A 15,834-nucleotide genomic window follows, 5' to 3' on the forward strand; every position below is an offset into this window, starting at 1 on the left:
CCAACATGGAGCACAAAAGCGAGATCTGTCAAAAGGAAACAAATTGAATAATGCAGAGTTGGCAGCTCCAAAGCTGGATGTGCAGAAGTGCCTCAGCTTTTGAGTGGAAAAGGAGCAGAAGCACAACCATGGACACGGAGATTGGGTGTACATCAGCTGTCAGCCTTCCCTTGTGAATCTGGTGGTCTGGGTGTTGGGTGGGACAATCACAGAGTCATTAAGTCAGGAAAAGCCCTCCAAGATCACCTGCTCCAACCACCCCCCTACCACCAATGTCACCACCAAGCCATGTCCCCAAGCACCACGTCCAACCTCTCCTTGAACACCCCCAGGGACGGGGACGCCACCACCTCCCTGGGCAACCCGTCCCAGTGCCTGACTGCTTTCTGAGCAGAAATGTCTCCTCATTTCCCACCTGAACTTCCCCTGGCACAACCTGAGGCCATTCCCTCTGGTCCTATCACCTTCCCCAGCTCCGTAGCCCTGCTCTAGACACACTCCAGCACCTCGATGTCCCTGTATTGAGGGACCCAAAGCTGAGCACAGCCCTGGAGGTGCAGCCCCGGCAGAGCAGAGCCTGGGGGAACAATCACCTCCCTGCTCCTGCTGGCTGCTACCAGCCAGAATCACAGAATCACAGAATTTCTAGGTTGGAAGAGACCTCAAGATCCTCGAGTCCAACCTCTGACCTAACACTAAACCATATCCCTGAGCTCTACAGCCACCTGGGCACGCCGCTGGGTTGTGCTCAGGCGAGCATCCACCAGCACCCCCAGATCCTTTGGAGAAGCCTGGAGCTGGGCAATAAGACAAAATGTGGATTCCTGAAGTGCTATTTGGGCAAAAAAAAATACATTAATAATAATAATAATAGTAATAATAAAGGCTCCTGAAGCGCCGATCCTTCCTCCTTTCGCCTCCCACCGGGGGCGGCAGAGGCAGAGGCGGGTCCTGCCCCGTGAGGCGAGGCGGGGCGGGAAGGCTCCGGGGGAGGGAAGTAGAAGCCGAAAGCGGCCCCAGCCATGGCCACGGCCCCGGCGAGCTCGGGCTCGACCCCGGATTCAGCTCCGGGCTCGGCTCCGGGCTCGGCTCCGGGTTTTTTCCCCCCGGAGCTGGCGGCGGTGCCCATGGTGGCTCTTAACTACGGCGTGAGGCGCCGCCTCGGTCTCTACCTCAACCCCCGCACCACCGCCGCCGCCGACTGGACGGCGCTGGCCGAGGAGCTGGGCTGCGAATATTTGGAGATCCGGCGGCTGGAGGCTCTGCCAGACCCCACCGGGGCTCTGCTGGACGAGTGGCAGAGCCGCTGCCCCGGCGGGGCCACCGTGGGCCGCCTGCTCGAGCTGCTGAGGCAGCTGGAGCGCCACGACGTCTTGGTTGACCTGGCGGCCAGCGTGGGTGAGGCGCGGGAGTACCTCAGGGGGAGGTGGAAATGGGCACAAAGGGGCCGGGTTTTATCCTGGGGATGTCCCCAGAGGGGGTGTGAGGGGAAACTGAGCCCCACGGCTCCTTGCTGGGGGTTTTTGGGGTCACGCAGCGACGCGGCAGCCCCTTCACGGTTCCTCCTCACAGGGCTTTCAGGAGGGAAGGGCGCCCCGGTTCTGCTAACCGTGAGCCCTGCGAAGTAATCGCGAGCTTCATCTTATCCAGAGGTCCCCCTCAGTTCCTATCAGCACGTCCAAGGATGATTTCGGCACCCTGGGCCAGGAGGAGGCTCAGATATTGAACAATGTGGGAGCGGTGCGGTGCTAGGGGGAGATTTGGGGTGCGGGGTGTGCAGCACCGCCTGTAGGGTCAGGGCGCCAGGAGGGGAAGTTCATTTCCATGTAAACCGAAAAATTACAAGGCAGAATCAGCACACAGCAGTGAACGTGGAGGCCCCACGGCTGCTTTTATAACCTGTGCTTTGTAGGCTCTGCTCGCGATCACAGGAGTTCACAGGGAAGCCGGCTGCGAGAACTGGAGGGGAACTTCACTGCCAAAGCGCTTCCAAAGCCAGGGGCTGCTCTGAGGCCGTGTGTTGTGGCGTGTCGTTTACGGGGTTACCGATGAAGAAATAACAAATCTCATTTCCTGTTACTGCAAGAGCTGAAGCTGTAGGAATGTGGCTGCGCGGAGAGCCTGACTACGAACCGACGGAGGGCTTCCCTGTGCTCCCGCTGCTCTGCCCAGCGAAGGACGCTCTGAAGACTTTGGGGAAAGGAAAAAGAAATCAGTGTTTTGTGAGCCACAGCTGCGTGAGGGACCTGAGGTATCAGAAATGGCACACATCGCTCACCGAGGCTGCTCGTGGCCCCAAATTCAGCCGAGCCCCAAGGAGGGAGCGCAGTGGGCTGACTTCTTCAGACCCCGGACAGACAATAGTGGGGTGAGCAGGAGGAGCCAGAGCTCCAGGAAAGCCACAAGTTGAGCCCAGCTGTGGGTCACGCTGATAAGAGGAGACGGATAAATTCTTGGAAGAAAAACCCACTGAGGGCTGTTGGGTACAAAAATATTGCCACTGGCTCAGGAAATGTCTGAGCTGCGAGTTGTCCACAACATAGATCTTACAAATAGATTACAGCTAAAAGATTAATTTTGGAAAATATCACTCTATGTTTACTTTATTCTTCTGTTCTCCCTTAGACAGCTGTTTTTAAGCGTTGTTTGGACAGTTAGATGGACCCACAGCCTGACCCAGTGTGGCCGTTCCTGTCTTTTATGATTTTTGGCTGAGGATTGCGGCTGGGCCCTGCAATCTGTTGCTAGTTCTCCAAACTCTTGCAGAAGTCGGAGCTATTTATTTTATAAGAAGAAAGAAAATGGACGGTTGCATAAACTGTCACGTGCGGTATGTCCTGATGTGAAAGGCATCTTCGTGAACTAGGACTTCACGTATTAGGACTTCAGCTGTGGGATTCAGCTCAGAGATTAAAACATCAGCATCGAGGTTCCTGTGGTCTCTGCTTCCGTTACGGGAGGAGCAGATCTGGGGCACGATGCAGCTGACCCCACAAAGGTGTCTTCAGTCACTTGACAGGCCTCAGGATGTCCTGCACGGCCTCTACCTCCTGATTGTCACAGGTCATTTCAGGTCCAGCGTCCTACCTGCGGGTACAGGGGGCAGCTTTTCCATCTCAGCAGCAGTGCCCTATGTTTAATTTTTCTCAGCAGCTTATTTCATTGTACGATCGTCTTTAGGGATGTAAAATTTGTTTCTTTGGTATGTGTGTACTGGTTCCTGCTGAAACTCAGTGATTTTTAAGTCTTCCTGACCAGTTACAAGTCCCGCTTTCCCGCTTGACAGGGCGTGGGTCTGTTCTCTCTCTTACAAGGACCACATGCTTATCTTTTGCACTTTAGGTTTCATGTTTTATCCTCCCCAACGCCTTTTATTCCTTCTCTCCAATACTTCAGGCTTTGTTTGACTGTCTTTGACTCCTGTTCGTTCTCATTAACCTGTGAGTGCCCAGGCAGTGACTCCTGCTGGGGACTGATCCAAGCCAAATTACTGCAGATCTTCCATCCTTTCAGGCTCATTGGTGGCTCAAGTTTATGCTGCAGGAATCGATGAGATTACAGCATGAAGCCATCAAAAATCTGTGAATGTGGCTGGTCCGGGTGAACCAGCAAGCACCTGGGAGTGGAGAGGTGACCAAGCCGGGGACCAAGCTGCAGAAACTCAGCTCGGGCTGGCACAGATGCCACTTCTGCAACGAGGAGAAAGAAGAAGAGAAGACAGCAAATGCATTGAAAACGAACACCTGCTCACAACTGCAGGCAGGGTGCTTCCAGGCACTCCTTCCCGCTGCCAGGGCTGCAGTGCCAGCCATCCCTGTCGCTTTTCCACCCTAACCCTCGGAGTGACTGGGGCTTTCTGACTGCTGCTTGTTTGTTTTCTTTTAATTTCTATACATTAAGCACAGCAGAAGGCAGACGGGAGGTTCATCTTCTTGGTAATCGCCAGTTTCAAATCTCCTTTTACTTTCAAGTTCTTCTGTAACTGCCCGTTTCAGGGTAGCGGAGGCTGCAGGATTTCTTGTCGCTTCTCCAAAGTCTTGATCATCAGATTTACCACTTCATTTTTTGAACAAAACCTGTTTGTAATAGCTCAGGGCTGTTCTGGCTGGGAAATTCGTAGCAGCAGACCTCCTTGCCCTATCCATTATCCCAGTGCCTGAGCCACAAGAAGGTTTCTGGTAGCTCTTGGAGAACATAAAGCCTTTTTCAGGGGCTTGCTGGAATTCTGCACGTCCCTCCTGTTTGTGATGAGCACACGCACTCATCGTGACCTGCAGCTCCGGCTTACGAAGGCTGGAGGTGTGAAATCAGCTGAAGTGTGACGTTTATTAGGAAAAGGAAAAAGACGAGGAGTTCTAATTGAGATTCCCCCTTCCCAAAGTTATTTGGCAATGATAAATATTTCAGAATCACAGTGGTGGCAGCCTGCAGTAGGTTAAGTGATGCTTAAAGTGTACGGGGATAGACCAGAGCTGAAGTTTAAAACAATTAGAAGAGAGTTCTTTACACAGCAAGAGTAAGCTTCTGGAGCCAAATGCTGGATGAGATGCTGGAGGCAGCAACGAGAGGTTTGAGGAGGGGTTAGATAAACTCCAGGCCAACACATCCGCAAAGAGGCACCAAAAAGCAGGCGGGGTTTTACTCTCTAAACATCCTTACTCCATGAAATAGGTTTTGAGCTCTGTTTTGACGAGCTCCGGCAGCGTGAAAGCGCCGTCACGGGAGCCTCACGTGCCGCTGCTGCTGTGTTTTTGCAGAGGAGGACTGCAAGAAGTACTTGAAGAGGAAGCAGCAGCAAGCCGAGCAGCCGCTGCAGGTGCCGGCCGTCGACAGCAGCGTGCCAAAAACGTCGGAGCTGATGGGCATCACCACCAGGGACGATCCGTACGGTGAGTGCCTGCCCGCGCTCGCAGCGCTGCACGATGCCTCGCGTAGAAATCGCCTCCAGCTGCCCCCCACAGCCCTGCGGGACGCACAGAAAAGCAAAAAGGCTGGTCTGAGTTTGGGTGGCTGCTTCTGCTGTTATCTCTGTCCCCACCAAACGTCCACAGAGCAGCAAACACAGGGCTTGTGCACAGCGGCTTTGCCTGCCTTGACCTACAGCAGCTCTGTTCCCCTCCCCTCCTGGCAGCCAAACTGCCCTTCTGCTTGGCTGGGCGCTGCTTGGGCTGCATCTGCCTGCCGGCTTGCTGCTTCCCTCCTCAGCTTTCGGGGCCTGACCTACTTCTCACTGTCGCAGGCTTCGACTGGCATAAAAACTTCCCGATACGTGCAGTGAAACTGGCACGGGAATAAAATAACGCAGTGGAAAACTATCCGGCCATATTGAGGTGCTTAATTCCGAGAGACGTGGCCCTTAAAATAAAGAGCTTTAACGTTGGTAGGAGTGCTAAATAAATGAGAGCTGCCAGACGTGAATGTTCGCTGCAGGAGTTTATTTAGAGGAGATGACAGCTAAAATTTTCGTGGTTTCAGGGAACGGAACGGAGCTGTTTGACGCCTTCATCTGCTACTGTCAGAAAGACCTCCAGTTTGTCCAGGAGATGATCAGGGAGCTGGAACAAACTGAGTTCAAGCTGAAGCTCTGTGTCTTTGACCGGGACGTCTTGCCAGGAACGTGCGTGTGGTCCATCAGCGGAGAGCTTATAGAAAGGAGGTGAGCAGAGGGGTCAGCTCGGTGTGGTTTCACCGCGATGCCTGCAGCGTGGGGAAATGCTGACCTCCGGAGCTCTTTTGCTCCCTCAGTCCTGCCAGATTTAGCTCTGTGCAGAACCCCCAGGCAGGAGTTTGCACGCAGCAAAGCCTTCCCTAAAGAGCCTAACACGCAGTTTGCAGCCAGGCTCCTCCAACGAATGGAAGCAGGAAATTGGTGAATAAAGCTCAAATTCATTACGCGAGGTGAATTGAGTCACATAACAGAGCCCTGTCCAGTTAATTCTCATAGTAACGATGCTCAGTCATTAAAGGGAGCATGCGAGCAGATAATTAAGATGGCCTTTTTATAATGGATAAAGAGAGGACCAAATAAAGATTGCACAGACAATCTGGACTTTGCTATTTCATCTTGTGGTGGTTCAGTGTGTCTGTAATCAAGTTTTTGTGCGTAGTGTAGCTGTCTGTCTGTCTGTAGTCTGTACCCTGTGCTTAATTCCTGCTGGATCACAGCTCCTGGGCTCATTTCTCCATCAGAGCAATTTGGAGGCATTTGTAGTTTTACCAGTGAGGATGAGAAGCGTCTAATTCGACGTTTTATTTTTTCTTCACCCTTGACTGCTTCGGTTCCAGGTGTCGGAGGATGGTGGTCGTCATTTCAGACGATTACCTGGAAAGCGACGAGTGCGACTTTCAGACCAAATTTGCTCTTAGCCTTTCCCCAGGTAAGATCTCCCAACCACCCCACTTCAAATTGCCTCTCCACATCATAACTTGTACTACGGTCACATCTGAAGCTCCGGCTGAGATCAGCGCCTTACTCGTGGGCACTGCACAAGTGCAGAATGAGGCGGAGCCCTAGATGTGATCAAACAGGTGAGATAAATACAGGTGAGAGAGGAGAAAATGGTTAATCAACAGCTACAGAAGCAGTGACTGCCTCAGACCCGGGCTCTTTCCACCGACCGATGTCTCAGACGTGTAAAAGTCCCAGGGGCTGCCCTGGGGCTGCCCTTCCCTGAGCAAACAGATTTATCAGCGCCAGAAGCAGCCGCTGAAGCTAACAGGGGTTTTATACGTGTTTTATACGTCCCTGCTCCTGGGGAGGAGGAGCTTGTGCAATATCTGTGGGAGTGCCCACGTACCGAGCCTCGTTTCTAGGTGAGGGATTTGGCGTGGCATTAGGACATGCCAGAAGTTAAGTCAGAAGCGGGTGGCAGAGCTGGGAGTCGGCTGCACCTTCCTTGATGCAATAATTCCTGTCGTGGCCATTAATCCATCGAGCATCTCAAGCGCACTGCATCGGCCCCTAGCCAGGAGGATTTGCAGCAAAGAGTTTTCAGTTCTGGCGTTATGTCTGCAGTTAGACCAGCAGAAAAAGGAAAAAAAACGCCTGTGTGAACGTAAAACCTGAGCTCTGCCTGTAAAAACAGGCGTGTGAGTACGGGCTTGCAGAAGGAACACGACTCGCTCGCAGTTTCACCCCAGTGACGAACTGGGTGGCTTCACACAGCACCGAAGCACCTCCTGCAGTTCCCAGATCTTGTCCTTGCCTCGTGCTGGTGGCAGGTGTCCCTGTGGGAAGCTGTGAGGGGAGAGCTTCCTCTCCAGAGCTTCTTCGAGCAGCATTTGTCACAGGGATGGTTGTCAAAAAGCAGCTCCTGTTATCAGGGATCCCTCGCAGCCCCTCTCTGCAGCCTCTCTGAGGGATTCAGGGCAGGAAGAAAAAGACCTGGAGATAACCCAGCAGAGCTGACCATCTAGGAGAAGCTGAGCGTCCCGATTTTATCTCCAAGCACATCTGGAAGTACTCAGCACTGCACTCCTGGGTGCTTTTGACAAGAAACTGCGCTTTGTTTTTCTACATCTTTAGTTTGTTAGAGCCTCACCACTCCCAGATGGGCTCAGTGCGAGCTGCCACATCATGCAGGCTAGATGAAACGTGGGACCTGAGCTGTATTTTGGCTGAGACCTTCTGAGCAGAGGGTTTCTGATTGAGAACCTTGCTCTGCAGGGTGAGAGCTCGGTGCGTTGTGCTGAGATGACACAAAATTGGGACCAAACCTGGGTCCTGTGATGTGTGTGCTGCTGTGAGGAGGAAATGCACACAGCATCCCTCCTGAGACCCCACCTGGAGCCTGCGCTCAGCTCTGGGGCCCCCAACAGAAGGACAGGGAGCTGTTGGGGAGAGTCCAGAGGAGGCCATGAGGATGCTCAGAGGCTGGAGCACCTCTGCTGTGGAGCCAGGCTGAGGGAGTTGGGGTTGTTCAGCCTGGAGAGGAGAAGGCTCCAGGGAGACCTCACAGCGGCCTGCCAGGGCCTAAAGGGGGCTGCAGGAGAGCTGGGGAGGGACTCTTGGGCAGGGGTAGGATGAGGGAAAATGGCTTTAAATTAAAAAAGGGGAGATTTAGATTAGATACTAGAAGGAAATTCTTCACTGTGAGTGCAGTGAGGCCCTGTCCCAGGCTGCCCAGAGGAGCTGTGGCTGCCCCATCCCTGGCAGTGCCCAAGGCCAGGCTGGATGGGGCTGGGGGCAGCCTGGGCTGCTGGGAGGGGGCCCTGCCCATGGCAGGGGGTGGCACTGGGTGGGCTTTGAGGTCCCTTCCATCCCAAATTTTCTGTGACTCCGTGATCTGAGCGGGGCTCTGTGTAACGCTCTCCCTGTGCTCACCTTTCAGGCGCTCGTCTCAAGCGGCTGATTCCCGTGAAGTGCAAAGCCATGAAGAACGAGTTCCCGAGTATCCTGCGGTTCATCACAATCTGTGATTACACCAACCCTTGCACCAAAAAATGGTTCTGGACAAGACTGGCCAAATCCCTCATGCTGCCGTGACGCGAAGCTACGAGTTCCAGCTGCTCTTTTTTTAATTTTTCCTGACTTTGCCTTTGGGACCACGGTGTTGCTCACGCGGTGCCTTTCACCACTGCAGAACTTGGAGCCTCACCATCAGTGCTTGGAGCCGGCGACTGGGAGCAAAGAATTTTCTCTTCTGCTTTTTCTTAACCTGTAAGGGGAGATAAAGGAACTGCCCGGGTGTTCCTCTTTGGGTCGGTGAGCAACGGCGCCCGGCGTTTTGTGTAGGAAGAACTTCTACTGGAGATGGAGGAAATACACATTTAAAAACTGAGTCACTAACACGAGAAGGCCGACTGTAAGCATTTAGTGAAACCTGGGAACATAAAATGCTGGTGTAAGATAGGAAATGCCTCTAACTGCAGGCTTTTGTAAACAAAATTGCCGTGCTATTTTAAAAGCTCTCTAAGGGCTACAGTGACGTTTAGGGTTGGTTTCTTGTTAACACGTCAGTGAAATCCCACGGCTGCTCGGTGATCTGCAGGAGGGGAGGCTTCGGACTCCAGTTCCCAGTTTGGCAATGGCCAGCACCAGCAGAACGACCGATTGTGGCACCAAAATCGGCCACGTCTTCTGGTCTGGTTTTTTACCTCTGTTCTTAGCAATATCAGGAAAATCAGAGCTGTTATCCTTGCAATTACAACTGATGCAGAATCACTGAACTCGGCTTTATTTTCCGCGGATGTTTCCATCCTTAGGCTCTCTGACAGGATTCCCGTTCCGTGTTCATTTGCAGCGTGAATCCCTTGGCACCAGCGCTTCCTGAGGTAGTTCCTCAGGTTTGACAGAAGTGATTTTTTTTGCTTATTGAAGCGAGAACTGCGAGGAAGGACGCGCTCCTGCAGCGTGTCTGCCCGTGTTCAGGTGACATCTGATTAAGCAGCGTGTCTTACACCAGGATTTTACACTCCCAGGCCTTGTTAAACGTTTGCAACAGACACTTGTTATTAGAGAATCAGTCTTTAAACCTTTATTTTCAGGGGGAGGCCTCGCCACACAAGGTGCAGGGTGCTTTTGCTCACTGACTTGAAGAGGAACAGAGCTGGGCACCTCCGTGGGTCCGGCTCTTAAACTGTCACCTTGAAGAGCCTGCCAGAAGTACATCAGCTTTTGGGATGCCTCAAAGGCACGGGGATAAATATCAAATAAAAAGCGTACTGAATTATAGATGGGGCTGTTTAAATTATAAAAGATAATGTGCCCTTAATAGGAAAGAGCATATTTGAGTTAACCAGCAGAGTCACTGATGTGTGGGCAAGAATTCTGCCCCAAGCAGTGCTTTCAAGTGACCTGTTGGTCTATGAAACAGCTTTTCAGTAAATATTTACCCACTAATTGGGAAGAGGGGAAGCTTGCTCGTGTCTCTGCAGTTGTCTGAACTCTGCCTCTTTGTTCCTCACTTCAGCCCCTGCCTCCTGTTGATTTTACAGCTTAATGGTTTACTAGTTTACATTTTTAAGGTGGATGTGAGTTTTTTTTTAAAGATGTTTTAAAGCATTACCAGGGCTGAGTTCCTCAGGCAGGAACGTGCACGTTTCTTTTCCTCACCCACAGCAGAAATTAATACTGGCTCACCGGGGGCTGCTGCTCCCTCCTGGCTGGGAGCACTCAGGCCTTGATTTGAGCACAGCAACGCTTGGTGACACGTTTTATGCCAGCATCAGGGCAGTTTGGGACTGCAAACTGGGTGTTTTTCAGTCCCTTCTACAAACACAACCGCTGCCATGGTGCCAAGGTGACATTTGCATCTTCCTGTCTCCAGTAAGAAGCCCCCTGGGCACGGGAGGAGAAAAGTTGAGCTGATGATGGGTTTCTAAATAGTTCCTCTTCGTGTCCTATCGCCCTCGGGCCTCTCCTGCAGAAACAGCCAGCTGCTGGCCTCGGGGCTTCTGCATAATGGTTAAATGTTAATTACGGACGAGTTTCTGGAGGCTGCTTGATCCCCGGCCGCTCCTGGGGCTTGGTGAATTCCCATACTGCAGAGTGCCTCTCAACATTAATTACGGGTCATTACTCACAGGACTGAACCAGATTCCTCTCGAATTGAGGGCTGAAAGAACTCGTCCGGTGTCTTATTAGGGGCAGGAACAAAAGCAGGAGGCTCTGGTCCAGACGCTAGAGGGAGGCAATGGTCCGTGCTGCCAGCTCTGGAGCTGCAGGGCTTGTGCTGTGAGCTGGAGGGAGCAGCTTGCTTGCTCCACGAAGGAGAAACAGGCACTGACTGCTCATTTTCATGGCCTGAGTGAGTCCTGGGTGAAGATGGGAAGCGCCCTGGGCTTTTTTCCTTTGCCTCTCACAGACTATTTTAAGGGAAATGCACCTAAAATAGTTTGGGAGGTTTGGAGGCACATTCAGCCCTTCTGCGTGGGTCCTGATGCTGCGCTTCGGGGCTGGGGGTGTTGCAAAGCGAAGCAGTAGCCCTAGGATGTAAAATAGGTGGTTTAAATGTCAGTCCTTTCCGAGTAAAACCCAACGTATGCACTTGTGACATTTCTGCATCTGTCTCGGCACGCTGACTTTATGCAGGGTGACACCTGTGGGTGACAAAATGCTCTTACTGTCAACGCGGCCCCGTGGCAGCACGGTTCCCTTCTCCCTTCTTCGGTGCTTATTGGAAGGTCGCTGTTCTGAACATCTGGAAAAAAGAGATTTAAAAATGATGATTTTTTTTTTTTTAAATTGTGTTTCTTTCCCTCCCCGAAATTGTCCTCGTTGAAGCTGTTAATACCAAATCGTTTATTTTTATACGTACACAGATGTGTTTATATTTCTATCCTGATATGCATTTTAGAAACGCGTTTGTGTTGTACAGGCATTCTGAAAATAGCCAACACCTCTGTGGTTCTTCCTCCTTGCCAGCAAACTTTTGCTACCTGTGAGAAAACATTGTAAAATAAAGCAGAAAACCCCCATGGGCCGAGCGTCCTCCTTCCTGGGCGTCGGAAAAATATATCCTGGGTCTCAGAAGGAAGCGTTAGTGGGGAATAATACGGGCTGATTCTTTTTTCTTTTCTTGTTTTGACTAAAAAATCTTCCTCAGTGAAGGCTTGGAACGGGGAGAGGTGTCGTTGTGTGACAGCAGCAAGAAAATTACCAAGAAATTGTACTTCAGAGACGTGTGGTTCCTCTCCTTCGCAGCACCCACCTGTGCCTCGCGGTCCCTAACAGCATCCCTTTCGATGTGATGTTGTGGCACTCAGTGATCTGGGTGATTTTTGCCCATATTTAAGCGTAAAACTAGCTCAGAGCCCAGTGGGGTCAGGGCTGTGGTGGCTCCTTTCCCTCTGCCATTTTTCCTGTGCCAGAAGGAACTTCGATTTCATTCCCTTTTGCAGCTGGGAGGCAGGAATGTCGGCGCCATCCCCTCTTTTTCTGGATGACAGCGTTTACCTGGTGACATTGGGTAAGGTGCAAAATGCTCCGAGCTTTGAGCCGGAGGGTGGTGGATAAAGCACTGCCCCGACAGAGCAACAAACTCCCCTCTGCAACTGCTCCTGGTTCAGCCGACGCAAGGCGCCGTTCCCAAATCCTCCTGCCCACAGAGCTGGGGCTGTCCCTGCCCTCCGGACACGGGTTGGTGCAGTTTCTCCTTCCAAACTTCTTCCTGGCACACCTGGGGGGTTAAGGACGCAGGTGGCAGAAGGCTGGGAGCACGGAAACACTGGGAGAAAAGTGCCAGGCTTTCCTCGACTGCCAAGCACCCAAATTGGCCCGGGCCGGACAGGTTTTGCTCTGCTCGCAGCCCGAGCGTGCAGTCACATGAAGGAGGAAAAAAAGAATGAGCCAGGCCGGCTGCCAGCCTGCAGGGGGAAAAGGTCAGTGGGTTTTGCTGCTGGTTTCACCTGTGCTGAGAGCAGAGGGGCCCACAGGCCAGGAGGTGCAGGAGCTGGAGGAGAAGAACCCCCAGTAGGAACGTGAGGGCTCCGTGGTACGAACCCGATGGGGTTTGCTGAGGAAATCAACCCCACAGGGTGATAAAACGGGTCTTTATCCACCCTTTAAGGTGAAAAGTATGGACTTGGAGGGAATATGTTTGGACCCACGTGGTCATTCTGACGAAGTGAACTTTCACAAACTTTTTTTTTTTTAATTTTTTGCAGCGTTTTTCTGGCTCCGATCCCCGGCCACGCTCGCCTTCTGTCGGTGTCAGCAGAACGGATTTCGGAGCCGCACGTCCTGAGGTGCTTAACTGCTCGCCTGCCAGCCTGTGAGCCGCCACCTCGGGAAGAAAAAAAATCCATTAAGATGGGAAAATTGGGTAAATGAACCTGAAAATCCACGTGTGTTGGTCCCTGTGCTGCCCGAGCCATGATGAGCCACGACGGCTGCTTCGGAGCAACATTTGCAGAAATGTTTGGAAATCTGCTGGAAATCTGAGGACTAAAATGGATGTTGGCCTTAAAACGTCATCAGCATCTCCAAACCTCACAAGGGTATTAAAAAAACAAACAAGTAATGATACTGAAAACACAAATTTTTCAGTAGCTTTTGAGATCTTTCGAAAGAAAGGCAAGGAAGAGAAGTATCACGGTTTTTCCTCCAGAGCCATTTCCCCTAAAAACGAATATCCCCTGTTTTTCCTAACAGTTATTCTTTAGCCTCCTTGGTGACTTCACCTCTCCTAGCACAGCGTCTGGCATCTGGCTCGCTGCATTGTTTTATCGAGCGCTGGGAATGGAAGCTTTTAAGATCTCCCCTCCGAGCTCTCAGAAATCTGCCCTCATCAGCATGCGGCTCTTGGCAGGCGGCTTTTCCTTCAGCTCCAAGACATGCATGTTGATCAGTCATCTCCCTTTGTTACCTAGCATCTTGTCATCGATTTTAATTGTCGGGTATTGAAGAGGAGGCATTCAGCACACGTCGAACCGCCGGCTACGAAATCTTGCTTTCTGCACCTCGCGCCAGACGGTGCGCGCGGTTAAACCCTCCGGAGCCGGGGATCTCTCGCCCTCCCTCTCCCGGCAATCTGCACAATTTATGCAGCAGTCGATTTTTTTTTCCTATTAACTCCATTTCTGATCCTCTGTGACAGCTTTCCCTGCCGCCTGATTTCACACTTCAGCAGTTTGTTTCCGAGGTGCCATGCGGGGTTTTTTTTTTTCCCAAAGGGGTGGGGACGGAGTGCACGTAACTCACAGACACCTTGCTCCTGCCCCCCCAGTTCCCTTCTCCTACTTAAACGATTTGTACGGCTTCAGGTGACTGCAAATGAAAGGACTCCTCCTTTCATTTCGAGCCTCCTTCTCCATTCCTCTGTTCTCCGGGGAGCTCTGAGTGCTTCCCTCATTACCGAGACATCCAGAGGCTCCAGGCGTCAACTCCCAGATTCTCGGGGATCCAAAGAGCAAGAGCAGGCAACCGCAAAACAGCCTCGGATTTTAGAGCTCACCTGATGCTTCTTCTGTGGCTCTTCTCTGGCTCCTTGTCAGTCCTGAGTTGCTCCCTGAAACTTCCTCTCCTGCTGGTAAAATGGAGACAAAAGCACAGCTTGAGCCTACGTCTGATGGCAAGGTGAATTTTCACCTCCCCGTGATGCTAAACATCAAAGCAAGGAGCTGGTGGGATCCATCAACTCTTCTCCTTCCTGCAAAATACCTCCTTATACTTCGATAGTTCCCATCTTTTTAAAACACCCCTGCGCTCGCAGGGAGCTTTCGCTGTAAATATTTCCTCCTAGTTAAGGTTTTCCTTGACTTGGGCTACACGAAAAGCCAGCCTATTTTTGGCAGCCCGCAGTCAGTGACACAGGAATCCATGAGTAGGGAGGAAAGGATGCGAACCATCCAAACAGATTTATTTTCTTTTTTTTTTTTTTTTTTTTTTTTTCAAACGAGATCTCTTTACATTCCTATCGACACAGTAATGAGCTGTGAGTCACCGTTACACTGAACTCTTAAACTGTGATTGCAAACTCATGGCATTAGGATCTGTTCCTGTGAACCACTAACCTCGCCTGGCCTCGGCGTAGCTGGATTCAGGGAGATATTTGTGAGATATCTTCCCTTACATTCCTCATTCCCAGATGGCAAAAAAATAAATGAAATCGTATTCAGCCCGATCTTTTCTATTTCTAAGGTTTCCCTTCTCACTGCCTTTTAAAGTGAATTCATCTTGCTTCCCTGTAGTGCCACAAAAGATGTTTTATTTTATTTCTTCAAAGTTTGCCAGCTGTAAATGGGGCAGATTTGGCCTGGGCAACTCCCAGCTGCCAGAATATCCATGGAGCATCACCTGAAAGCAGCAGTTTCTCTCCCCGAAGACTGCTTTCTTTGTTCAGTCCTGCCACGACCAGCCCTCGAGATACGATGTAAGTCCCCACGGACACTCAAGACTTCTTTGCTGCAACACCAAACAGCAAGGAGGCGATCTGGCATTATTAAGCTGATTTCTGTTAGGAATTATATCTGGATTTTGATAGAAGAGTTTTGCTGAATAATAAAATGCCTGAAATGGCCTTAAATAGAGGCACACCCACGATGCTTGATGTAACAGAGCCAACAATCTTTGGCCTCTCCTCATAACCTACAAAAGAGGAGCCCGTCCAGGTGTACCCGCTGGTGCAGCTGGGTTTGGATGCTTGCATCAGGCTTGTGTTGCGCTTTTAATGGAGAAGAGAAAAGCTCTGAAACACATCCTTATTCCCCCTGTCCTGCTCAGCCGTTTAGCAAATCCTTTCTGATTTAGCCTCCACAGAAAAGGCCGGTGGGAAAACCATTCTGCTGTTCCAAGGAGACAGCTGGATTCCTGGGGGTTAAAGAAGCACGAGCAAGAGAAACGTCTTTCAGCAGCTTCTTTAAACACACAGCATTGTTGTTAGCCAGAAGAAGGCAAGAATGATTATTAAGCTGTGGTTCAGGTACGTGGCAATCAAGATCTTGTCATAATTATTTCTTAAACCTAGCATCAATTTTGTATTAGATTTAGAGGAGACGGCAAAGCTGTAATTTGTTAGAGACAAGGTTAATTGGCTTTCAATTTGTATACTTAAAAAAAAAAAAAAGCATAAATGTTGAAAAAAAAGAGTAAGAAGAACAAAAATGTCTTGTTCACACGTTCTTTGCTTGTTTCCTAATGCTTAAAACCGGGGATTTTTGGGGGGAGGAAGGGAGAGAACAACGCAGCGTTTCTGCAGAGAGGCAGTGGGATGGGACCAGCGGTGTGTTTGCTGAGCGAAATCTGGTTTCAGAGCACACGCTGTAAGAGCCAGAATCCACCTGCTAGAACCGGGCCTTCAGCTACTTGACTTCAAAGTGACCCCGAAGGTGAGTTTTAATGCCCTACACACCGGCACTGAGCGCTGGGGCGGAGGTGCTACAGAGAAGCATTTA

General features: G+C 51.1%; 1 protein-coding gene across 1 annotated transcript; it reads left to right on the forward strand.

The window, feature by feature from the left end:
- The first annotated feature begins 1,010 nt into the window (after positions 1-1,010).
- On the forward strand, positions 1,011-11,433 carry MYD88 (MYD88 innate immune signal transduction adaptor). Its single transcript, XM_082753460.1, has 5 exons — positions 1,011-1,398; positions 4,758-4,889; positions 5,476-5,656; positions 6,286-6,377; positions 8,331-11,433. The coding sequence occupies exons 1-5, from the start codon at positions 1,023-1,025 to the stop codon at positions 8,483-8,485; spliced, it is 936 nt and encodes a 311-aa protein (XP_082609586.1). The 5' UTR covers positions 1,011-1,022; the 3' UTR covers positions 8,486-11,433.
- Positions 11,434-15,834: the final 4,401 nt, after the last annotated feature.

Source organism: Aythya marila, assembly GCF_965140915.1.
Source record: "Aythya marila genome assembly, chromosome: 2".
Classification (NCBI taxonomy): domain Eukaryota; kingdom Metazoa; phylum Chordata; class Aves; order Anseriformes; family Anatidae; genus Aythya; species Aythya marila.

What these genes read in the sequence shown, in the direction of transcription:
- MYD88 (XM_082753460.1), top strand. Translation starts at nt 1,023, where the DNA reads ATGGCCACGGCCCCGGCGAGCTCGGGCTCGACCCCGGATTCAGCTCCG. An exon ending in TGACCTGGCGGCCAGCGTGG is followed by an intron (nt 1,399 to 4,757) that starts GTGAGGCGCGGG and finishes GTGTTTTTGCAG; the next exon opens with AGGAGGACTGCAAGAAGTAC. An exon ending in TGCTCTTAGCCTTTCCCCAG is followed by an intron (nt 6,378 to 8,330) that starts GTAAGATCTCCC and finishes CTCACCTTTCAG; the next exon opens with GCGCTCGTCTCAAGCGGCTG.